This window comes from Eretmochelys imbricata, chromosome 5, assembly GCF_965152235.1.
Source record: "Eretmochelys imbricata isolate rEreImb1 chromosome 5, rEreImb1.hap1, whole genome shotgun sequence".
NCBI classification, from domain to species: Eukaryota; Metazoa; Chordata; order Testudines; family Cheloniidae; genus Eretmochelys; species Eretmochelys imbricata.
Genome location: NC_135576.1, coordinates 57,982,621 through 58,007,809, shown reverse-complemented (window position 1 = coordinate 58,007,809; position 25,189 = coordinate 57,982,621). Strand labels below are relative to the sequence as shown.

Below are 25,189 nucleotides of genomic sequence, written 5' to 3'. Positions count from 1 at the left end.
CACAAGGAAGGATCAGTGCATTACAGTGGATTATAAATTGAATACAAGTCAGTAATATGATGCTGTCAGGAAAGAGGCAAAGCTCTTGGTTTGTAATAATGAGAGGATGTGTAAACAAAGTCAGGTAATTAGTCTGTTCTGCTCAGCACTACTTAAAGCAGCACTGGTCAAGCCTCACTCAGTTTCAAACAATATTTTTCAAAAATGACATGAATGATTTGGACAGACTTCAGAGAGCAAAGGAAATGATAAAAAGTTTGGAAAATAAATCCTATGAAGAGAAGTTAAGGGATCTGAGTGAGTTCTCTTCTGTTGTGCCAGAGCACAGAAAGAGGAGGGGAATCCATTATCCTCTTTAGCCTAGAAGGTCAGAACAAGCAGCTTACTGGACTTACAGTGCAGCAGGCAATATTTACATTAACTATTGTTGGACTGGATGGCATCTGTAGTGGGATACAGAACACTTCACCTCTAGGTTTCTGATTCTCACCTTTTAGTGTGGTAATTGAAGTTAATTGATTGAATGGATTCAATCCAGCCCCTAGTGAATAGGAGCCACAACACATACCAGAATCATAATGGGCACTCACTGGCACTCTAGTCTGCAATCTCAGCAGCGGCACCAGTGATTTAATGGCTTTGGAGACTGAACTCCCCCTTCTTACTACTAGAGGTGGCTTCTCCAGATCACAGAAGAGGCATTTTGGTGGACAGGGCCAGACAAATACTAGAGCTAATTATTCACAGAGTAACAACTGGATGAATAATATGCATTGCATGCAAACACAAACACAATATTTAAACAGTTCTATTGACGGGACAGTGTGGAGAAGCTAGATAGAACACTGCTTGCACTATTCCTTTTCAGTGAATAAGTAGAGAATTTCAGTCTCTGGATATCAATATCACATTTTAAATCCCATCTTCCTGTGTCCCTCCCCCTTCCCCACACAATCAAATATTGGCGGAGGGGGGAATTATTATTATATTGGTCGTTAGGCCCTACATTTTAAAGGTATTTAGGTACCTGAAGACACACATAGGTGCCTAGAGGAATTTTCTAAAGTGCCTAGGTGCCTAGCAACCATCAAGTTTAGCTATGATGCAGATGAGAGTGGGACAAGAAGTCGAATAACCACTGGCACCATTACATTTTTAAAGATTCAGATTAAAAGTCCTTTTTCTCAGTGCTTGATATATTTCAATTACCTTTTTGATTTTATTATTATAAGGCCCCTTGAGATGTTTGTGGGATAAGGTGCCCTCAATAATTGTACTGAATTATATACTCTGTTGGATTTGGGAAAAATTACTTACTGGGAATTCTGTTTATCACAGTCTTCTCTTTGTACATCCTGCACACCACTAGTAATTACAGACAGCATTAGGACTCCACCTACCAGAAGCAAGGAGGCAAGAGACCTGACAACCAAGGCTATATATAAGCACTAATCCATCAGCTATCTTTCCAATTGGAGACTTCCAAAGCAAAGTAATAGACAGTAAAACCAGAGGGGGAAAAAACTCCCAAGTGATAATCTCCAGAGAAAAGGCGGATGGATGTAGGAAGAAAGTACTATGATGAACAGAATTATCAGTGGCTAATTTTCCCTTATCCTATGTCCCTCTTCTTTCATCCTACTGAACAGCAGCAATCCGGGACAGTGTATGTCACTTAAAGGAATGCTTGGCACCCTTAGTGACCAACAAATGTCAGCCAACAGGGACAGATCCAATTAATAATGCCAGATGACAGTGTCAGGAGATGACCTAACAAATTCCAGAGTTAAATGCTTCTGAGTTCTGAGCCTGTGAAGTTGCCATACTTCAGACAGAATGGCCTGATCATATGCTAATGGACTACAATATCTGATTGACTGAGCCACTGTGGTCTCAGTGGCAGTCTGTCCCTTGTAGCAACCTTTAAAAAAAGACTTAATTCTTCTGAAACTGGAAGTACAAAACAGGTAAAACTTCAGAGCTTGCTTGTCACCTAGGGAGAGAAGCTTCCTCTCCTGCAATGGAGAGATCAGATCACAGTGTAACTAAAACAATACATTCAGTGATATGAGTCTCCAGAATAAGCTTGGGGAGATTCAAAAACTGTCCTATTTTGAAAAATAATGGCTAATAAGGAGAAAAACAGTCAGCAGGCACAGATCTTTAACTCAATATGAGTAAGGATGAAGAAGGCATAGATCTTTAACTTTGTGTGAGAAGGGGTTGGGAAGCACACGTAGAGAGCATGTGCACGTCCCTTAGGTAGACGTTCCACGCAATCCCATAAAGATGAGGGTAGGATTATATTAAGAGAGTAATTATCTATAGGTCCTGTTGAACGTTGTGCCATGGGAAACACAAGGAGGGGAGTAAACTTTCACGGCATCTGACTGGTGGGTAGAAGTTACTGTAAAACTGACAATAACAGAGGTCTTCTGGAAGTAGAGAAAACCATGTCATCCTTATTCATCTGTCCACATTCCAAGGTAAAGTTGCAAAAGGAATTCACTCTGGATTAACTTGCAAATTAATCTTCTAATTCCCAGACAGCTTCCCTGAACTACTTAGAGATCCAATAATAAAGATGTCTGTCCTATTGGTTAGCATATATTTAGGAATTCTTACCTAAAGTCCAGAACACCTCTGGGGATTTTTGGCTTTCCATAGTAAACCTGGAGTAGGAAACAGGGACCAAGAACCTACCAAGTCTATCCTGACTTGGTTGATGGGACCAAAGTACCAAAGTGGGAAGCAGGACAACATTTTTGAGAGACATTTAGAGATTGAAGCCTTGCTCCAAACGTAGGCTCTACTTTTGCCACAGATAGAATCTCCCATAAGGAGTTGAAGTCAATTCCAGTCCTTGGACCTTCCCCGATATCATTTCATTCAAGAGGTAAGGCTTGGACTAAGACGTGCAAAGGGACACATGCAAGGGGGTGGAATGGGAGGCTGTAGTAGTATATGGGAGTAGCTATCCCAGGATCTGAAACTCCTTTGTTTTGGCTTTGCACTTTTTGATGTCACATATGCAGTTTGTCATGCCCACTACTCTCTCCCCCCACAGACTGTCTGAGGGCCTTTCTCAGAGGATGAGATTTCTGTCAGGCCAAAAAAAAACCAGCCAAAAAAACAGGAAGCACTGTAGGGTGATGGAACAGAGGCTGAGGAAAAAAACTTGGTCCTGGGGGAGGGGCAGCGTAATTCTGTGCAAAACCTCAATGCACAGCTCTGAGAAGGTTGTTATGTGAGAAGGATGTATTTCCCTGCTGGCTGTTCATAGGATTCTCCCCTCTCCTGCCAGAATCGCTTTAAGCTGTGAAGTCTCTGCAGCAAGGATTTTTCCTTGCTACCATGCCTCTCCTTTCTTCTCCCCCCATTACCCATACTTTTTATTCTTCTGTAGCTGGATTTCTTCTTGCTTTCCTTTTACATACAGAAGCTGAAAGAGAAAAGAGGAGGATAGGGAAAACACAGAATGCAAACTAAGAATTTGGGCATGAGGTTCCACTCCATACTTTCAGTTCAGAAAGCTAAGACAACTGGAAGGGAATAAGGCCAGGTTGGTGCTGAGATAACAGCCTTGATTCATGGATCCTTTACCTCCTTGCTTCTATAATACTGTTGCTGGGTAAGACATGAGACGAGGGAGTGGAATGATAAACTAGGCAATCTGTTGGATTAAATTCAAAAACTCTTCAGAAATAATCCTCAAGGGAAAAAAAGTAACAACTTACTATTAGGGTAATGTTGGTAGCCTTGGGGTCTATTTCTGTTTCACCTTTCACAAGGCTCAGCCTAATAATGAAGATCTCCTGAACTTCAACTTCTCCATGAGGGTAGATTTTCAGACTAATAGTTCTCAGACCTCCTTCTCCTTCTCTAAAATAGAATGATCCATTCACAGGGTCACCAATGTCACTGCTCAGGGGGGACAATGCCTCTTCTGAATTGGGTCCTAAAATGTCCCAATTAATCTGTGGAAAATATTAGTTTCAAATGTAGAGTCGCGTCAATTTAATAACAGCCTCACAACAAAGGGAAAAAGTAACGGTGTAACCCAATTATACTATCCTAAGAATCAGTATATCTGGTATGTGATTATACAGTCATACTATACTGTTAAGAGAATGGATGGCACACAACATAACTGTAACATCGGACTCTTCTCTCTAATCATAATATTTTCTAAAAATTAACCTAGAGACAGAAAAAAGAGAAACAGTGAAGGGTTATTCTGACTATTACTTTAAAAACAAAACTTCAAAATTATGGATGTTAATAAACAGAAAAGAATCAAAACTTTATTTTAATGAGCACACACAGGAAAAATATTATGTATGTTATTAACTTTTATTACTGTAGAACCCAAAAGCTCTAATCAAGATTAGAACTCTGCCCTGCCACACCTTGTACTAAACACACCAGATAAAGTCTTTGCCCCAAAGAGCTTGTACTCAAAGTCCTCAAAATCCTGCGAAGACTCATGTACGTTCTTAATTTTACATTGCAAATAATAAAGCACCTGTATCTGGACAGGATTTGGGGGCTAATTTAATGTATGACATAGGAAAAGAATGTAATAAAAATTAGGAGGGAAAGAAAAAGGAGGACAAGAGTAATATTATTCAGTTTATCGTATAGCTATACTGCTTGATAGCTCCAAATCAGTTAGAAGTGGAGTTTTGTGGCTTTTTTGTGTGGGGAATGTTTGTCTGGGTTTTAATCAGGGGTGAAAGTAACTTAAAGCAGTGGTTCTCAAAGCCGGTCAGCCGCTCGTTCAGGGAAAGCCCCTGGCGGGCTGGACCGGTTGTTCACCTGCCATGTCCGCAGGTTCGGCCAATTGCAGCTCCCACTGGCCGTGGTTCGCCACTCCAGGCCAATGGGGGCTGTGGGAAGGGCAGCCAGCACGTCCCTCAGCCCGCGTCGCTTCCCGCAGCCCCCATTGGCCTGGAGCGGCGAACCGCGGCCAGTGGGAGACGTGATCAGCCGAACCTGCGGACGCAACAGGTAAACAAACTGGTCTGGCCCACCAGGGGCTTTCCCTGAACAAGCAGCAGACCCTTTGAGAACCACTGACTTAAAGGACTTACCAGTATGCCAGAGTCCTGAGTGGGGCGTGGCCTCAACCGGAAGAGGCGTGACCTCAACCGGAAGAGGCAATTTAAAGGCCCCAGGCTGCAGAGGCGGCTGGGAGCCCTAGGACTCAGGGGTGAATTAAAGGGCCCGAGGCTCTGGCCACCGCAGAGCTCCAGGCATTTTAAATCCCTGCTGGAGCCCGGCTGCCAGAGCCCCGGGCTCCAGCCACAGCGGGGATCCCCCACCCGAGCCCCACTGCCAGAGCTCCGGTGGTGCTTTAAAGGGTCTGGAGCTTCCCACAGTGGCAGGGGAGCCCCGGATCCTTTAAAGCACCGCCCAAGTCCCGCTGCCGGAGCTCCAGAGGTGATTTAAACGGCCCGGGGCTCCCCACAGTGGCAGGAGCATGGGCCTTTTAAATCACCATCGGGAAAGCTGGTCCGGTCCAGGACAGCATACTGGCTCTTGCCGGTACGCCGTATTGGACCCGACCGGCTTACTTTCACCTCTGGTTTTAATTATGTAAGTATAAGTAAGTAAATAAAATAGGTCATCCCCAGCAAACATCACGGCGCAACTGGGTAATGAGGCAGGATTTGAAGGAAGAGAGGGCAGTGGCTTAACAGACTAGTCATTGGAAAGAATTCCATGTGTAATAGGCAGCATGGAAAAAACTGATGTGTTTAAGTTAAAATCATATCTGATCATTTGCTGTAATTAAACCAATGCACATTACTTTAAGAGTTTTATTAAGGTAATGTTTAAATGATGGGATCTGAAATATTTAGGAGAAGAGGATGTACATTCACCATTAGAGTAAGTAATTGTTGTAAACATATATGCTGAAGTAGACAGGGTCTGATCATTCTGTTACACCAATGTAAATGAATGTAACTGAACGAAATGTGTGAAACTGATATGAGAGAAGAATCAGACACACTTGCTATTTATAGTTCCAGAGAGAAGTCAATATTAAACTGTTATTCTGCCCCCCAATAAATGACAAGGAAAAACAGTCTTCAAGTTATGGCATAGGACTGGGAATCAGAAGACATGGAGCCACATACATGCCATTGCAGCTGCAAGGGGTTAGGGAGAATTCTCTGAACAGGAGCAGCAGGACTGATGTAAGTGAAACAATGCTGCCTCCCTTCACAAGCCCTGATGAATGGAGGCAGGAGGGGAAGTGCTTGTAGTGCTGAATGTTGAAGGGGGCTCTGGGTACTGTGCAGCATGTAAGGCAGCCCTCGACAGGTGGCTGTAAGTTTGGGGCTAGATTCTCTTCTACGTTTTATTCTCAGCTCTTTAACACAATTCTTGTGTGACCTGGGACAAGTCACTTAATTTCTTGACATCTCAATTTTCTGGTCTTCAAGCAGAGGGTAAATAAAGAGATAACATCTACTTTACAGTAGTTTTAGTGGGGTCTAAATTCATTCATGTGCATAAAGCGCTTTGAGAGCCTCAAATGTAAAGTCCTATGGAAATGCAAAGTAGTAATACATTATTGCTATTGTATTTTCAACCTATGAATTTAATAAATTACATACCTTCCTTCTCTCAACATGATTTTATAGAGTGAAATTATATCTTATTTTTATTGAAAACTACACAAAATGCTTTGAAAGGCAAGGCCTACCTGAGTTTCTCCTATCAATCCTCCAGTTCTTTCCAGCACCAAGGACAGTGTCAGCAAGGAACTGGGGTTTGGAACAATAATTCGGCTTTGGTTGAGGAATCGGACAAGTCCATTAGGGGAGTCGCTCTTAGCAATAGTGATTTGACTCACTAGGTGGAGCCCAAGGACTGCTCCTCCGGTGGCTCCTATCAGCTGGATTTCAAACTGCTCTGCAAACTCCCTGGGTCAAAGAGATCAGAGTCTTTAAAACACTAACAAACATGGAGTAAAAATAAATGCTGAAAATCTAGTAAGTTGCCTTGTTGATTGCATATATGCACTATTTTAAATGTACATGAAGCAATGAATGTATTGTTGATTATTCCTTTTCTTTGCATAAACCTAAGATCTGAAATAAAGGTAATTCAGTGACTTGGTAGCAGCAGCCAAGGGCTGTCCTAACTTCCTGCACACTCCTTGGTTTGTTCTCTTTAAATCAAAGTATAAGTATGTAGCATGCAATGGGCTAAAACTGGATTTCTAAACAATTATAGGGTAACACATGAATAACTAAACAAAGATCGAACACCATTACCTTTCATCATCATCTGTAATAGAGACACTGATAAAACTCTGGTTCTGGCCATGATGAAAGATGACTGAGTTATTATTGACACTGTAGTCAATACCATTAGGAAGTGCAGAAATACTTTGAGAGAGAAAATCAGCTGTCACATAGCCATGAGTTCCACGCTTTCTCACTACAGGAATCATGATCATTCCAACATCCTCTTCCACTGCAAGAGTAATTCAAAATGACCTACTGTACAATAAGAGCGCATTTTTCAGAGTAGCTTCATAAACTGTACATGTAAATGACCATTTAGACACCCAAAATAGGTGATTATACACTTATGTGCCCATTGTACTCACAAGGGCATGAATTGCTCGGGCAATTGAGCCAACTGCTTCTAAAAATTGGCAACAGAGTGACTAACAACATTATAATATACATAAATGGATTGTTTCCCATAAGAGAATTATGTGCACTTTCTTTAATCAGATATACAGAGAAGCTTTGAACAACATCCAGCTGTCTTATGTTTGTAGGTTCTCTTTTTTTCCCCTCTCAGGTTTTGACACTGATCAAAATACATGCACATTATTTTAAACTTTAATAACTGAATCAATAACAAAGAATACAATGCTACACTCATTATGATTTGTCAGTTTACAGTTCCCTCAATAGAGAATTTGTAGATTACTTTGTAAAGTACAGTATGATAATTATAGCAACTATTTATGATCTTCAGAGAATATGTAAAAGCAAATGCATGCCCAATTAATACGGTGAATGAATAAGAATCAAGGTAGTCTTAAGACACATCTTAAACAATATAAGGCTTTACCAATTAATAACATCTTGAACTGAACTGGACCGATAAGTAAACGGCTAGCCAGTGCAATGCACAAAACTCAGCTGTAATATACTTTAGACTACTTGCTCAACTAAGTAGGGAGGCTGCCACATTTCACACTAGCTGAAGCTTGCAGGGATCTTCAAGAGCAGTCTTAAATAGAGCTTCATATTGCAGTAATCCAATGTAGTGGTGGCGGCAAAGATACGGATATTTTCAGAGATTTTACTTATTACTGAAGATATCAAAGGCCAGATTCATCCCTGGTGATCCTCTATTTATTTCTCTGGAGCCATAGCTAGGATTCATTTACCTCAGTATGTCATACAAAAGTACACCATAACGAATACAAACATTTGACTGTAATACATGAGAAGATAAATAATAATCATAATGGTAATACTTTGCTCTTCTATAAAACTTCCCATCTCAGGATCTCAAATGTTTTATAATTGCCATTGAAATAAGCCTCACAACACCTGTTCTAAGTAGGTATCATTCCAGATTGCAAAATATACCAGCCCAGGCACAAAATCTACATGCCTTTCCTTTTCTATGATGACTGATAATGAAAAATATAATACTATTTCCTTACTCCTTAAAAAAAACACTTCCCCCAGGCAGGTGAGCAAACAGACTTTTGCAAAACTGTATTCATCCTCGTTTACAAAGGCTGAAAGCAGGGAATGAAGCTCAATCACTTACCCAAGAACATACATGAAGCTTGTGGCAAAGCCAAGAATAGAGCCCAGAAGCCTTGACCACCAATCCCGTGCTGTAGTCGCAAGCCTATCCTTTAAATTGCAGCATAAATTTAAACATTAACCTACCTTGCAGAGTGATATACCACGGATCAAACTCAATGATGCCCTCTGCATTGTCATTTTTTGTTATAATGATGTGAACTGTGGAGATGTTTCCTATCCCAGGGGGCTGGTCCACTTGCAGTCCATTTTCTCTAACAGCAAAATCAAATCCACTTGCAAAAGCATGAGAAGAAAATAAAGATATGTTAGCTTTTATAAAAAGAAATGGGCTCAAGATGCCTGTATGTCATTTTGTAGACTCCACAAGTATTTTGGTTCTTTTACAGTTATTGTCACAACCCTCCCAGCCACACCTTTCAAAAGCAGAACAAGTGCAGGACAGAGTTGTTTTTTTCTTCCCTGAAAATGAAAGTCTCTCCATTGTCACGTCTTTCCAATTTTATTTGCAACCAACTTCACAAACCCTTGGGAAGTACAGAAACAGTAACCTGATTGTTCTGTGAGAACAGACAGTGACAAAACTATCTATTAATGAGATTATACCCCAAGAGATAAACCTTAAAGCCCTGAATCTACAAAGGCTCAAGTGTGGACTGTTGCTTGTGCTGTGTCCCATTGTTGGTGCATAGCTTCTGTGAAATATTTTGTCATAATGATCTGCACTTGTGGATCTCTTTTGGCATCAGGGCCTAAGATTAGCATGCCCAGTATGGACACCAGTAGTAGAAAGGATCAGCAAATTTCCTGCAGAAGAATATGATGAAAATCATACAATATCAAAGTTACAGAGTATTGACAAGACAAAATTTAGTTCTATGCCAAGAAATTCAGTACAGTTGGCAAGTATGCACTAAGTGACAGAGGCCAAATTTAAATCAGAGGTTGGAGGGGTAAAGCTTTATGGAAAAAATATCAGTTACTGCAGGTTTTGCAAGGAGTGATGAATTTGTGGGATTTGCTCACAGAGAAAGCATTTTTCACAGGCAAATATTTTATATTTCCATCAGCAAACTTTTCCCCAACTAGAAGAAAGGCTCTGAGGACTGAGCCTTGGAAACTCAGAGCTAAAGAAATTATGAAAACTATTCAAAAATTAAACTTGCTCCTTCCCAGGGTCATACTTAGGGCACCATATCAAATATACTACATTTTACTTATTTACAGGAAATAGACTAAGTTTTCAGACAGTCATGATGGCTCATGGGAATTTTAATGCAATCAGTCATTCAACAACAAGACATCCCATTAGTCCATTAGAGATCTGAGTGCTTTCAAAAGATAAGGGAGGACCCAAGTAGCACAAGGACACTTAATGAAGTTTGATGGAGGTGTGGGTTGTATTTACTTTAGTCTTGGACTTCACCATTGTATCATTTTGTCAGTCGGGAGAGGAGTGTTGAAGGTCCAAATCTTTGAGTGTATCGTTTTGTTGTAAAAAGCTTACAAATTATAAAATAGTTAATTTCATAAGCTTTAGTCTGAGGTTCCTATATAGTAACATAACATACTGAAAGTAGATTTCTAGATTGGGATGAAACAATCTTTGGTTCTTAGTTCTAGGCAGGATTGTATCTAATTTATTTATACTTTTTCAATCAACAGTAAAGAAATGATGGACTATTTCTGCTAAAATTAAAGATATCTCTTTTTTGCCATTTCCTCAAAAATATCCTCATATTATATTAGAGATGTTCATACTTCCCCAAGTATTGTAACAAAAGTTACAATTTTGTAGTTTACAAACTATTTTCTCCCTTTCAGTATATTACATTAAATTATTTCTTGCCTCTTCAGAGATCTGCAGCATTTATCACCCATTCTATAAACTTAACCCTAACTGAATAAGTGCATTTCACCTTCGAACAGGATATTCCATTTTCCTCACTATGTAAATCTCTACACCATTTTCTTCTGCACCTCTCTGGAATATCCAAAAATAAATAGCTATTAAATTTCTGTGATACCTACTGAGTCCTCACTTTAATCATTAATCAGTAATTTATTAATGTAATAAATGTTGGAAAAATGAGGGTGTCCCTCTATTTATATTTGATCCAAATCTCTACTATTACACTGTTAGAAAATAAGCTACTAAATCAGAGTAAGAATCAGGGATTTACTGCAGTGAGGTAAGATTCTATATACATAGTTCACTTTTGGGCCTGTAACTAATCTTTTCCTCTGCAGTGAAATATATCTTTACCTTCCCTGGAGCTCTACTTTGGTAATAGTTACTGAAAATTCTTCAGGACCTTCAGGAAGGTCATCATCATGGATTTCAACTGAAATCCTTTGAGTAGTCTCATCTGGCTCAAACATAAGCTCCCCTGACGAGGAAGTGAAATCCATGCTCTCCTCTGCAGTCCCATTTAATATCCAATAGCAGAGTTGCACTCGACCATAATACCCACTGGAACGGACAATAGTGATGTTAACCTGAGGGAAACAAAAAGCTTAGTTTTAACTTTTTGCCTTTATTTTGTGTTATATATGCTTCTAAGAACACTATTCTACAGACATCACATCAATTAGTTTTACTAAATAAAACCATTAAATAAATTAAATATAGCTTAAATACAGAAACTGAATTAATCACACAACTCAGAAGAGGCCAGCCATTTCAAATATCTCTCAAAGCCCACCACACAGAATCACACATTACACTGTATTGCACACATGCAGAAATAAAGTCTCAGCTATTTATTTTTAGGAAATTGGCATCCACTGTACATAGATAACGACAGCTACCAAAAGCATTAAAAATTCACATTTCAGATTAATTCCTCCATTTTTAAGGATTTTAATCTTTTAACTCAATACCGATTTTTCTTCTTCTGTTGTCTGAAGAGTTTCCTGTGAAAATGCAAATTGCCCATAGGGGAAGTCACTAGCAACCATGGTGATATTTGCTATGCTAGTAGACTCATTTATGACTCCTCCATCACTGACTCTAGATAGATGAAACTGGTAGTAACTCTTCTCTTCAGGAAGGTTATCATCTATAGCCTACAGAAAACAAACAAATAAAGCTGAGCTCTACCATTAACTACTAACAAAAAGAGTACTGGAATAACCAATGCTATAGATCTCTCTCACCTGTATTAGTATAACAGCTGCAGACTGCCTATCTCGCATTGTCAAGGTCCCTGATATCTCAGCAAATTCCTTCTGTAGAGGGGGAGTTATATTCCAGTACACAGTGACCTCCCCAAAAATCCCTGGGCCACGTACTAGGCTGTAAGTAAGAACATATACACATTGTTGTGTTTCCTATACATGTTTTATTTTATCTGTGCAAGAGATGGCTGGTACTCTGCCTAGGTTGCTATGAATCTGTGACTCAGCCAAACATTATCAGCCTCACTGAAGCTTGAATTTAATATAGCAGGTCACCATTACAATTCTGACAATGTTATCTCTGCAAGTAGGTAACGGTATTGTAGTATTTGCAGTATTGCGTATACTCAGCTTCCCTGATGTTGGGAGGGGATCACTGGCTGCCTCTCTAGAGGAGGAGCGATAGCTCAGTGGTTTGAGCCTTAGCCTGCTAAACCCAGGGCTGTGAGTTCAATCCTTGAGAAGGCCATTTAGGGACCTGGGGCAAAAATTGGGGATTGGTCCTGCTTTGAGCAGGGGGTTGGACTAGACGACCTCCTGAGGTCCCTTCCAACCCTGATATTCTATGATATCTCTTTACCTGCTTTGCAGTAGCACAAAGCAGGCAGAGCCAGGGCTGAAAATTGAGTTTTCTGGGTTCAGCTGTGCATTTTAGGAAGCTGAGATGCACAATGGAAGGGAAAAAGAATGGGAGCAACCTGTAGGAATTTTGCCTTTGTAAGGGATTAAAGCCTCCAGAAAGACTCTACAGAGAGTTAAAGCAGCAAAGAGTCCTCTGGCACCTTATAGACTAACAGATGTATTGGAGCATAAGCTTTCGTGGGTGAATACCCACTTTTTTGGATGCATCCGACGAAGTGGGTATTCACCCATGAAAGCTTATGCTCCAATACATCTGTTAGTCTATAAGGTGCCACAGTACTCTTTGCCACTTTTATAGATCCAGACTAACACGGCTACTCCGCTGATACAGAGAGTTAAGTTACTTACTGCTCCTTTAAAAACCTGGAGATAGCACTTCTCCCACTACAGTCAACCTGGCAAACTGCAGGGCAGGGCAAGATGCTGGTTTTGTCCACACACAACCTCTCTGGTAGGACTGCCAATGCTACAGGCAGCACTAGCTTGTTCTTTGAGGGTTGCAGCAAAATACTCTTTCCTCAGAAAAGTGTTCTAGAAGGAGGGGGCAATGACAGCTGTGCCTTTCCCACCACCAGAACACCCACACTGGAATGGTCAGAATTTGGCATTCTGTGTTCTGGTGCTTAGTTATAAAATTCAATGAAATCATTATGCTTTGCTTCAACTCAAAACCCAGGTCACTCTGTCGCTTTACACACCTGTAGACACAGCCAAAAACTAAGGCACAATTGTGAAGTGGATTTCTTCCAGTCCCTGAGAACTTTGCAGAGGCTTTGATTGCCATAAAAACTCTTCCTTTTAATGCATTTCATCACATGCATTCCTGAAAGACCCTCCTGACCGCCAGGGGTTGATATAATTTCAGACTGATGTATGTTTTGCAATTCCTTTGAAAATAAACGGTTATTGACCTGATTTTCAGAAGTGGTGAACACCAGCAACTCCCACAGACTTCTGTGGGAAATGTGGATGAGCAGCACCAATGGAAGTCAGGCAATTGTTGCCCACCCTTTTTGTACTAAAAGGAAATGTGTACTCAAAATATGAGCAGAGAAATCAATGATGCACCTACCTAATAAAAGCAGTTCCATTATACTTTCCTGAGGGTTCCCCAATGAGAATATGGTTGGAAGATGGAGCTATCCCAACCACCCCAGAAGCTCCCTGATCCCCCAGAATAATGATGGTTGCCAGACCTACGAAGAGAGGAAGAAAGATTTTATGATAAACATTTTCAGTACATTCAAGTTAGTACACAAGATTATAGCAAGAGCAGAAATATTAATTAAAATAACTTGCACATAATGCTTAGCCCTTTTAAACACTTTATAAATACTTTATTAACTAATATGTAAAACACCACGCTAGCAAAATGCTGTTTTATCTTTATTTTGCAAATGGGAAATCTGATTCAGGTGGCCTGATTCTGATCTCCCCTTACACTGGTTCTATACAGGTATACCTCCACTACCAGTGTTCCCTCTAAGCTGCGCACCTGCACGGCCGAGCAGCACTCCATCAAGTGCTGCACATTTGATTATTACAGCTGCACAGGTGCACACATCCTCAGCGATGGCAGGAGGGCACCCAGGAGGGGCCGGGGCTGGAGAACAGCGGAGGGGGCAGCATGGAGTGGGGGCTGAGACAGCCAGGCAGCTGGAGGGAAACCGAGCAGCAGGGAGCCCCAGCCACCCAAGCTCGTGGAGAGGGGCAGTGGTAGGGGCACCTCATCCCCGCCCCACCCCAGGACTCGCAGGGCCAGATCACAGTACTCTGCAGTCTGATTTTTGCACAATACCCTCCCCATCCTCCTCCCTCAGGCCGTGCTTCTCTCCTGGGCCTCCCGCTCCTCACTGGGAAGGAACCAATGAGAGCAGAGGCTTGTGAATGGCTGCAAGCAGCCAGGAGTTCAGGGAGGTAACAAAGGGACCGGGAGACAAGCGGCTGAGCTGCCCAGGCTGTGCTTAGTGAAGATGCAACCCCAAGTGAGTAGCACCAGCAACTTCTGGGTCTGCAGCAACACACTGGGCAGGTGTGTGATTGGCACACAGGAGGGAACCCAAACTGGGAAACCTGGGCTCAGGGGTATTGAGGCTTGGGAAAGAGTGGGTGACTTCTCTGGGCACAAGGACATGGGTCTGATTCTGGGCTACTGATGCTGTTCTCACTCTGCAGAAGTGGATGGAGGGCGCTGAAATAGCTAGATATGATTTTTTTTAAAGCACAATGTTAACTGCGCTTCAACTCTGCACACTGCATTACTCCTTCTACCTTCTTTCTTTCTTTTTCTTTCTTCCTTTTATTTTTTAAAGCTCATGCAATTCCTTCGAGAGACATCCCTGTTGTCATCAAGTACTTTTAAAAAAAATGTTGCTATAAATCTATCAATCCACTCTATCAGGAGTTCGGCTGCAACATAGTCTAAAAAGGAAATGATTAATCAACTGTTGCTTTCCAAAAAAAAACAGCAGTTATTTTCTGTGTAGATTTTAGTGGCACAAGTTTGTGCTTTTTAAAATTATATAATTTGTTTATTTTTTTTAAAAGATGAAGAATTAAAAGAAAAAAAGAAATGGAAGATGCCCTTTGCTGTATAGTTGCAAATTTCCACTTGGAAACTAATTAAGGACTTCCTGTAGACTATCTTCAAGAGCCTAGATAAACAACTTGCATATCCAAAGAAAGTGGTTTCTTACGAATTTTTGCAGGGGAAGCCTGATCTTTGTTGGTACGTATGTTGTTTGATTTTGAATCTTTAAACTTTGCTCAAAACTTCCTAAATAAAGGGGTTTGGTATTAATCTATTTGGGTCTATTTGTATGCTAACTCCTGCTCCTGTTGCAAAAACTCCCATGAACTTTGATGTGCTGAATAAGTTGGCAAATGTTGACCAACAGTTCAATATGTAGAAATAGCAACCCAGTGAGATAATGTAACCATCAATACTGCATTTCTATAAACTCCATGTAGTTTCACAATCCACTATGTTAGAATCAGGTAATTTTCTCTTTTTGAATAGAAATGTACTATAACACTAACAGTGTATGTACTGCTGTTAAGATTGGAGTAATTTCCTTTCAAAAGTATGCTGTGTGTGTGTGTAACTCACTTTAAAGAAGATGAATAGGGATTCTAATTTTCACATTGCTTGCATTGCTAGCAGGTCTCAGTTCTGAAGCTCGTACATAAAGATTTAGATTTTGTTTGCAGATTTCACGTGAAAAGAATACTGTGTACAAATACTTCACTGCATAATTATGCCCCAGATGTTTTGTTTTCAAAATGACAGATTGAACATTTGATGTTTCCAGACAGCATGTCGAGGGAATTTTTAAATTTGTTGAACTTGAAGGTGACAATCCAGGTTTAAATATGCTGCTGACTGTAGATTTTTTAAAGTATTCACCTCTAGGGCCAAATTCTGCCATCATTAGTTAAGAAAAACTCCCATGGGCTTTCTGCTCAAGTGACGAGCACAGATTTTGGCCCTTGTTTAAATTGCTGCCTTACCATTAATGAAAAAAATCTCTGAGTTAAACTATACTATATAATATGTGAGGGTAATTTATATCTAGGTTTTTTGTTTCTACTGGTGGCGCACATCCGCAGACTACCTCAATATTGTTACACATAACAAAATTCATTCCGCACATGAACAGAAAAAATTAGAGGGAACATTGTAGCTGGGATCAGAATCAAACCCAAGGCATGAAATACTAGCCACAGTGAAATCAATGGAAGCTTTGCCATTAGCTTGAATGGGGCCAAGATTTCAACCAAGCAGCTTAAGTGACTTTCCGAAGGCACAGGATGAGTTAGAAAATTGCAAGATTCCATTACATATAACTGAGTACCGGGGGAGAATGCTATATTTAAAATGAGTTGTCTACATCACACATTTAGAAATTGACACAATTGTGAATTATAAATCAGAATTTAGGACAAAATTCTGACCTTAAATAGACAGAAAGCTATAGTCTTCATTAGGAGCTCATTGTGGAGAGTATTTGGCTTATAGAACTTATATGCCTTTACCTTGCACTTCCTAACATTTTCAATTTTTGATTTTCAAAAGCTTCCAGTTCCTTAGGCACTTTTAACACTTAATTATTTTATATAGTCACGATTTTTATATGCCCACAATTAATTTGGGTGAAAAACTATGATCTCAAAAATGTCCCCTAATGATTTTTGTTCAGTAAATCAACAGCTAGTTAGTAAAACAATTTAAGGAGGACTGAGAATTTCAAAATGTGGTTAGCTAGCTATACACATTCATACAAAACAGATATTTCAAAACAAAAATCTAGCATAAAAATGCCTTCTGGAATTATAATTGGAAGCTGCCTCATATGATGAAATAGCAAATTATTTCCTTACCATTTATTGGGGATATCTCTGCATTATCAGTAGACACCAGCTGGATGGTATACATTTCGTTCCCCTCCAGTAGGCCATCTTGTATTGCTCGTAAAACAACTGTCTTCTGGGATTCAGTCTGAATCAGAAAGAGAAGGAAAATGAGTTAGGCTGATATTTTTCAGGTGAGATCAAACAAAGTGCCTGATGATGCAAGGATCTGAAGCTCTTAATTTCTACTGAAGTCAATGTGGGTTAAGAGAGTACAGCACTTGGCACATTCGACAGAATTGACAAGTTCTGCAGAAGCATGTCGATTCTGATTAAACTTTCTATGGAAACCAGACAGCCTTGCTACCTCACCTGGCTTCCTGCAAGCCTGCCTAGTTCTCCAGGATCCTCAACTCCCCTGCAGCAACCTGGTAGGCTGCCAGGATGTCTGGTTCTCTGGCTCCCCTATAGCCCACCTGCTGTCCAGCACTCCAGACTGCCTTCCCTCATGCACAGGCAGGCTGTCTCCCCCCAAGGCGGCCGCCTCCTCAGCTCCCCAAGCTGACTGGCTCTCTGGGCAGCCCAATCCTGAGAGACCACCAGGTGGGCTGCTGTGGAGCTAGAGATTATGTTTCATATCAGAAACACCAAAATGTTCTTGCTGCAATTTTTCCACAATGACATTTTGCACTATTTAGGTTTCACTAAGAATTCCAAGATTTTGGCCTCCAAAACCAAAACCGGCGAGAAATTCTGCTTCATGACCCGCTCTAGGCTAGTGGAATATCCCCAAGTGTTTTTCATGATAACAGTCTGCCCAGAAAGGAGCTGTATTCCAGTTTGTTAGAATTCTCAACAGCTGCTGGTGCTGGCTACAGCCTCAGCAAACTTTCTTTACATGAACATTAACCAGTTGGCAAACAGTCAGCAAACTTTCTTTACATGAACATTAAAGTGAAAGTTGGTTGTATATCTTCAAAACCACTAAGAGACATTATTCCTTAAAGTTTCCAGTGGCAATATAGCTGGATGATAAATATAATACATGCTGCAATCAGTATAAAGTAGCAATGCACCAGAAGACAGTAAAACAGAATTCATTCTGTTAAATGGATGTTTTGGCTCAGCACAGTGTATAATTTGTAACAGAAATTAATCTATTAATGTCAACAACAATAGCTTCACAATACTTAAACTTTTAAATCCTACCTCAAGACTCTCTTCTGCCATGAAGCCTACAGCTTAACCAACTAACACTAGCTAGTTTGAGGGTCACATGGTAATCGCTGTTCTTTTAAAAAGAATACTTCCTGAATTTATGTTTTATCTCTTCCCAGACCTGGCAAGTTGCATGTCTGTTTAGACTGTCAGCTAATGCAATGGAATAACTGTTCTCCATGGTCATTATTACATTTCTATAAGATTTTTATTCTTTTTAAAAAGACAATTTATAACATTTTAAAATGCCACATTCCCTGGGTGACTTACCCTATACCAAGGTCCTCCAGGGAATGGGCCATACCTTCTTTTCTGTTTGGAAAGCATGTGGCATGTTGTCAAAACTACCAGATATTTTTTTATTGTGTTGTAACAGACAACGACTGTGTACAAGTCTGTAGTGTACAAGTATATAACTACATATGAGAAAGAAGAAAACGTAAGCAAATGTAAGGGAAGCAAATGGGATGTTGAAATTCTGGGAGTACCTCATTAAAGTAAAGAGTTCCATTCAGAGGAGTGAGATCATATCTGGCTGCCTCCTCCAAAATCCATATCATTCGGACTGCCCCCCGTCCTCCTTGACTCCGACTCACAGTCAGCAACACAGTTGCAGCAGAGTCTCCAGGTGACTGGGGCTCCTTAACTGTCACCTGAAAAGACGAGGAGGAGGAGTTAGGGAAGAGCTAAGAAAAAACATTCACATGTTATGTTTTTATAACCACTGCTTTGGAAAAATTATAAATATTGCTATCAATGACATCTAAAATGATATTATTCTCAACTGTGTCTCCAAGACACAAGACCAAAAAATCAACAGAAGTTAATGCAGACATGTACTGTTGAATTCTGTTAGCAAAGATTAACCACTTAAGTTATTTCTGTATCCACTATGATACAACGCAATTACATATGAGTCACCAGTGGACACAGCACTGGAAAATATACGGTAGAGAACAATCAAACATGAGAAAAAGAAAGGATTAGATAAATTTACAGGCCTTTTCTATCTTTGATTTCTATGAAAAACATTGTTGCAATATATCATTAATATATTCAACAGATACTCAGGCAACTCACATGAAATCTCTGGAATTATTATAATACTGAAATGGAATAGATTCAATCATTCATAGGACAGGAACAATATAAAGGCAATAACTCATAACTGTACATTTTCCACCCCCATGTATTCAGTTCCTGGCATGTTTATTTGTTTTCAGTGTCTGATCAGCATGACCACTATACTGTTATTTCTCAATAACCGTAATTTAGGGGAATCTGACTGATTTCTTGACAGCCATTATTACAGAGTACAAAGATTTACATAATCTCTATATCGTTATTTTTCAATAAATGCACTGTGACTGTATAAATTTCTCTACTCCAATTGGCTACTATAATCTAGTTGTTCTGATTGGTGTCTGTACTTAAATTTCAAGCTATTGGCCAGAAACAAAGATGTCACCCTTATCTTCTTATGACTTCAAGAGGAAGCCTCAAACTGTCAGCATTTAGTGGAGAAGGAAAAAATAAATAAATAATCGAAGAACACAGGGCTGCGAAAGAACTGTAAAGGAAAGTGCTGATTTTAGGGGGGTTTTGCATTGCGGAGAGCATGGGGAAAACATTTCAAATCCTTTATTTATTGCCCTCCTGCCAGGCCGAGTCTTGCTGCCATTGAAGTCAATGGATATTTTACAATGGATTTCAATACGGAAGAGGAACAACCCCTCTCTTCCTCCCTCTTCTCTTACGTTCTTTTCTCTCCGTTCCATAAAGGCAAGCTTGACTCTTGCCTTACACAATAAGGTCAATATTTCAAACCTGAATGCCTGAAGCTAAGCTCCCAAATCCACATTTAAGCTCATTTAAAAAAAAGAGGCTTGATTTTCAAAGGTTCTGAGCATGCCACAGGACCAGGAGTGTCAGTACTGGGAGGACCTACCCATGTTGTGAGAGCCCACTTCACAGAGGCTGCAGCTACTGACTGTCTGCAATCTGTGTGTGGAGCAGTTGAGACAAGGGGCTTAGGAAAACATGGCAACTCAGCACTGAGCTCTGACAAGCAGGCCTAGCACAGGTACCAAGCCCTGGTCTTCCTAACCAGAATCCTACTGGAAAAGGGAGATCAGTGATTTAAAAAAAATATTGTGACTACTAAATACAATAACCAAATTACAGCATAACAAGACAGACCAAGGTATTTGTGAAAACTCCCTCTGCAGTTTAAATCACAGTACCTGTTAACTTTGCTCCTGAGACCTTTGCTCGACATATATGCACACACAATCATTATGTGGGAATAATGTGACAGAACTAGACGTAAACTCAACTAGACTGAAAAGCAAATAGATTCTCTCTCTTCCTGAATCAGGAGGGAAGCCAGCTTTTTTTTTTTTTAACATTGGAGTTCGCGTGTATCCAACACAATCTCTCTCATAGGCTATTTAATTATTTTTTTTCACAATTCCTCCTCTGTTCATTAACTGCTACCTTTTACCTCCCTTCCAAAAACACCTTCTCTCCCCGTAAAAAAATAATCAAAATTCCAAATGTTTCTTAAGGCCTGTCTCTTGCTTATGAAACTGTACTCAGCAATTGGGGAGAAGAAAAAACATCATGTCTCTTAATGACCAAATGCAAGAATTGAAAATTTCTTACAGAGAATTTCCTTTCTGTTAGCAGCATCTCCCACAATTCTTGACATCTAGACTGCTCTGCTCACTCTTGCAGCTCATGAAGGTAGATCAAAATTTTGGTGCCACTGCTCTGGCCACACTCCTTCTGCTCCCACTTGTGGCCAAAAAAATTATTCCAAAGCTGTACAAATTTGTATAACAATATTAGTAACAAATACTTCAAAGGTAACTGACCAACTATGTACAGGGGATCACAACTGGAAAAATACAGTCGCATGGTACAGATCCCACTCAGCATCTGGCCTTTTCTCTCTTGAGCCATTTAGGATGGATAGAATTGTGGGAGACATGGCTAGTGGAAAGGAAATTATCAGTATGAAATTTTCCGTTCTTCAGCCTAGTGTCTCCCACAGTTCTTGACATCTGGGAAGTAGTGAGTAGTGAACAGATGTAGAAAGGGTTATAGAGAAGGTCAAAAGAAAAGGAAAAGCGGTATCCCTTCTTGCTTATAACATTTTCTCAGAGGGCAAAAATCATTTCTGGACTACCACCTGCACCACCTTTCTGCCAAAGGACACCTCTACAGAGGACAGGAAATCCACCTTGTAGTGCTTAATAAAGGTGGTAGCAGTTGACCACCTTACAAATTTCTGCTGTGGGTGCATTAGTTCTTTCTTCCCACAAGGTCACCAGGGATTGTGTGGAGTACGCCCTGAGTCCCTTCTGGAACTAAACTCTCTAATGCCTTCTACACTTCCATGCTGCATAGTTTAATCCTCCTAGCAATGGAGCACTTGGAAGCTCTGAATCTTTGGTATTTTGGGTGGAAATATTCGCAAAGAGCATCTGATCTCCCCATGGGCTTTGTACTTTTGAGGCAAATTTTCAGGTTCCTCTAGTATCTAAAGTGTGCCACCTCTCCTTGCTGGGATGCTGTGGCCTTGGCCGAATGAAGAGAGATCCACCTTTTGTTAAACATGGAAGGAACAGTTTACTTTCAGGATAAATGATTCCAGAGTTCTGAGCCCCTCATGAAAAATACACAGTAAGTGCCACCAGCTCCAACACTCACCTGACAGATCTGATAGCTATCAGGAAGCAAGTTTTGATAAAATGTTGTCACTGCATCAGTGGTTCAAAGAGGTGGTTTGTGAAGGCTGTCAATACAAGTGGCAAGTCTTATTTGGGAAAAAGAGGCCTGATTGCTGGGTTGGCTAATTGGACTGCCCTAAGGAATCTGGCTATTGGGGATTCTCTGCCAGAGAGTTTGCAGATCTTGTGAATGTCACGCTACCAAGGACAGACATCTGATGTGTAATGGTGCTGGGTTGGAGATCTTTGTTAAAGCCTTCTTGAAGAAATTTGAAGATAGACGGAAATGCTGGATTTCTAGGATTCGCTTCCTGATACCTGATGCTGAATTTAGTCCAGATAGAGGAGTGTGCTTTCATAGTCAATACTATTCTAGAAGGAAGAAGTGTCCTGATGACTTTGGAGGGCAAACCCAACAAAACTAGCAAACCCAACAAAAACCCTTTTAATAACCAGGCTGTTAGATGCAGCCAGTTCAGGTCTGGATGAAGAAAAGGACCTTGTGAGAGGATTCCCTGTCTTGTTGGGAGAGGTAGTAGTGTTCCCAATTTCAGGTCTATCAGATACGAAAATCAGTGTGGGGTTGCCAGTATTACAGTTTCCCGCTCGGATTTTATTTTCTGGATCACCTTTGCTAACAATAGGAAGGGTGAAAATGCAACGAGAAGGCCGTCTGGCCATCTCTGCAATAGGCATCTGTCCCCATGAAGCTGGGGGCTACTTCCCTGGTGAAGTACTTTGATTTCTTCACATCCATGTGGTTTGTGAATAGATCAGTTGAGGGCAGTCTGAATGACTGAACGATTAACTTGAAGACTTCCTGATTTACGCACCACTCAAAGTTGTTCACCTTCCACCTGCTAAGCCAGTCCACTTTTTGATTCAGGTTTCCCTTTATGAGAACTGTCGTGAGGGAGAAAAAGTTCTGCCCACTTCATGATTTCCATCACTTTTGCATGTAATGCTGGACTTCTTGTTCTCCCTTAGTTGTTCCTATTTGTGACTGTGGTCATGTTGTCTGACTGAATCAGGATGTGGCTTCCCTCTAGGATGGACTGGAACCTTAGTCACTCCAGTTTGACTGCTCCTGTCCTGGGAGGTTTCTGCTGTGGGTCCTTTCCTCCAGGTTGCTTTGGGCTGTTTGGGACTCCAAGTGCGCGTCTCAGCCTTCCAGTCCGGCATCATTTGTGAGAATCAGAGGATCTTGTGGATATTGCCCTGGACTGACCACCATTTTAAGGAATTGATCACCTGATGCTCCAGAACCTTCACTTGATCCTTCATACGTCCAAGGGAGTGGTCCCAAACCTTTAAAATGACCCCTTGAAAGTGCCTCATGTATCATGGCGCCCATAGAGCGATCTCTATGCATGATACTAGGAGGCCTAGCCGTTCAAGGCCTAGTGCCATAGTGGGTCTCTTGCAGTTCCAGAACAATGCAAGGAGGTCCTGAATCTTCTGGAACCTTTCTATAGAAGGCTACATCCTTACTATCAAAGTGTCTATATCCCATTCCCAAGGCAGAGACGTAGGTGGTCTGTCATAAACAGGCTAACAGGGTTCCCACTGGGCTTTTCTCGGGAGCCACGGTTCCAGAGCTTTGTTTTGGAGAACTTGCTGTCCCTTTGCTGGCATTTCTGCAAGGATGAAGGCTGAAAGGAGCGCCTTTGTCTGAAGGCCAGTCTGAACTCTGTCTTAGAGGCAGGATGTGGCATTGGGAGGGACTGTTTAGATTTTGCAGCATTGTCTGCCACCTGACTGTCTAAGCTTATTTCTCAAAAGCAAGGCTCCCATAAAATTGGCAGAACACAGCACATTATTTCGAGTGGCTATCCATCTTTCAGTGATCGAGCCATAGGTGACATCTGGTCACTGAGCTGGAGGCCCTAGCTTTGCTTGAGACTCTCATAGCATCCACTGAAGCCTCTGCAACAGATGATGTTGCTAGGGAAACTTTCTTTAAAATGACAGGTTTCAGAGTAACAGCCGTGTTAGTCTGTATTCGCAGAAAGAAAAGGAGTACTTGTGGCACCTTAGAGACTAACGAATTTATTTGAGCATGAGCTTTCGTGAGCTACAGCTCACTTCATCAGATGCATACCGTGGAAACTGCAGCAGACTCTATATATACACAGAGAATATGAAACAATACCTCCTCCCACCCCACTGTCCTGCTGGTAATAGCTTATCTAAAAGCCATTTCCAGCACAAATCCAGGTTTTCTCACCCTCCACCCCCCCACACAAATTCACTCTCCTGCTGGTGATAGCCCATCCAAAGTGACAACTCTTTACACAATGTGCATGATAATGAAGTTAGGCCATTTCCTGCACAAATCCAGGTTCTCTCACTCCCTCACCCCCCTCCAAAAACCCACCCCCATACACACACAAACTCACTCTCCTGCTGGTAATAGCTCATCCAAACTGGCCACTCTCCAAGTTTAAATCCAAGTTAAACCAGAACATCGGGGGGGGGGGTAGGAAAAAACAAGAGGAAATAGGCTACCTTGCATAATGACTTAGCCACTCCCAGTCTCTATTTAAGCCTAAATTAATAGTATCCAATTTGCAAATGAATTCCAATTCAGCAGTTTCTCGCTGGAGTCTGGATTTGAAGTTTTTTTGTTTTAAGATAGCGACCTTCATGTCTGTGATTGCGTGACCAGAGAGATTGAAGTGTTCTCCGACTGGTTTATGAATGTTATAATTCTTGACATCTGATTTGTGTCCATTTATTCTTTTACGTAGAGACTGTCCAGTTTGACCAATGTACATGGCAGAGGGGCATTGCTGGCACATGATGGCATAAATCACATTGGTGGATGTGCAGGTGAACGAGCCTCTGATAGTGTGGCTGATGTTATTAGGCCCTGTGATGGTGTCCCCTGAATAGATATGTGGGCACAATTGGCAACGGGCTTTGTTGCAAGGATAAGTTCCTGGGTTAGTGGTTCTGTTGTGTGGTATGTGGTTGTTGGTGAGTATTTGCTTCAGGTTGCGGGGCTGTCTGTAGGCAAGGACTGGCCTGTCTCCCAAGATTTGTGAGAGTGTTGGGTCATCCTTTAGGATAGGTTGTAGATCCTTAATAATGCGTTGGAGGGGTTTTAGTTGGGGGCTGAAGGTGACGGCTAGTGGCGTTCTGTTATTTTCTTTGTTAGGCCTGTCCTGTAGTAGGTAACTTCTGGGAACTCTTCTGGCTCTATCAATCTGTTTCTTTACTTCCGCAGGTGGGTATTGTAGTTGTAAG

At 41.0% G+C, this 25,189-nt stretch overlaps 1 protein-coding gene across 1 annotated transcript in view; it reads right to left on the bottom strand.

The window, feature by feature from the left end:
- Nucleotides 1-25,189, bottom strand: part of ADGRV1 (adhesion G protein-coupled receptor V1) — a 420,452-nt gene that overhangs the window by 250,314 nt on the left and 144,949 nt on the right. The window contains exons 60-69 of the mRNA XM_077818015.1: nucleotides 18,695-18,859; nucleotides 17,019-17,136; nucleotides 13,711-13,834; nucleotides 11,976-12,114; nucleotides 11,700-11,885; nucleotides 11,083-11,315; nucleotides 8,943-9,091; nucleotides 7,290-7,491; nucleotides 6,716-6,935; nucleotides 3,738-3,977 (exon numbers count right to left, since the gene is read on the bottom strand). Of these exons, the coding sequence (XP_077674141.1) occupies nucleotides 3,738-3,977; nucleotides 6,716-6,935; nucleotides 7,290-7,491; nucleotides 8,943-9,091; nucleotides 11,083-11,315; nucleotides 11,700-11,885; nucleotides 11,976-12,114; nucleotides 13,711-13,834; nucleotides 17,019-17,136; nucleotides 18,695-18,859 (1,776 nt within the window). The remainder of the gene's footprint in view (nucleotides 1-3,737; nucleotides 3,978-6,715; nucleotides 6,936-7,289; nucleotides 7,492-8,942; nucleotides 9,092-11,082; nucleotides 11,316-11,699; nucleotides 11,886-11,975; nucleotides 12,115-13,710; nucleotides 13,835-17,018; nucleotides 17,137-18,694; nucleotides 18,860-25,189) is intronic.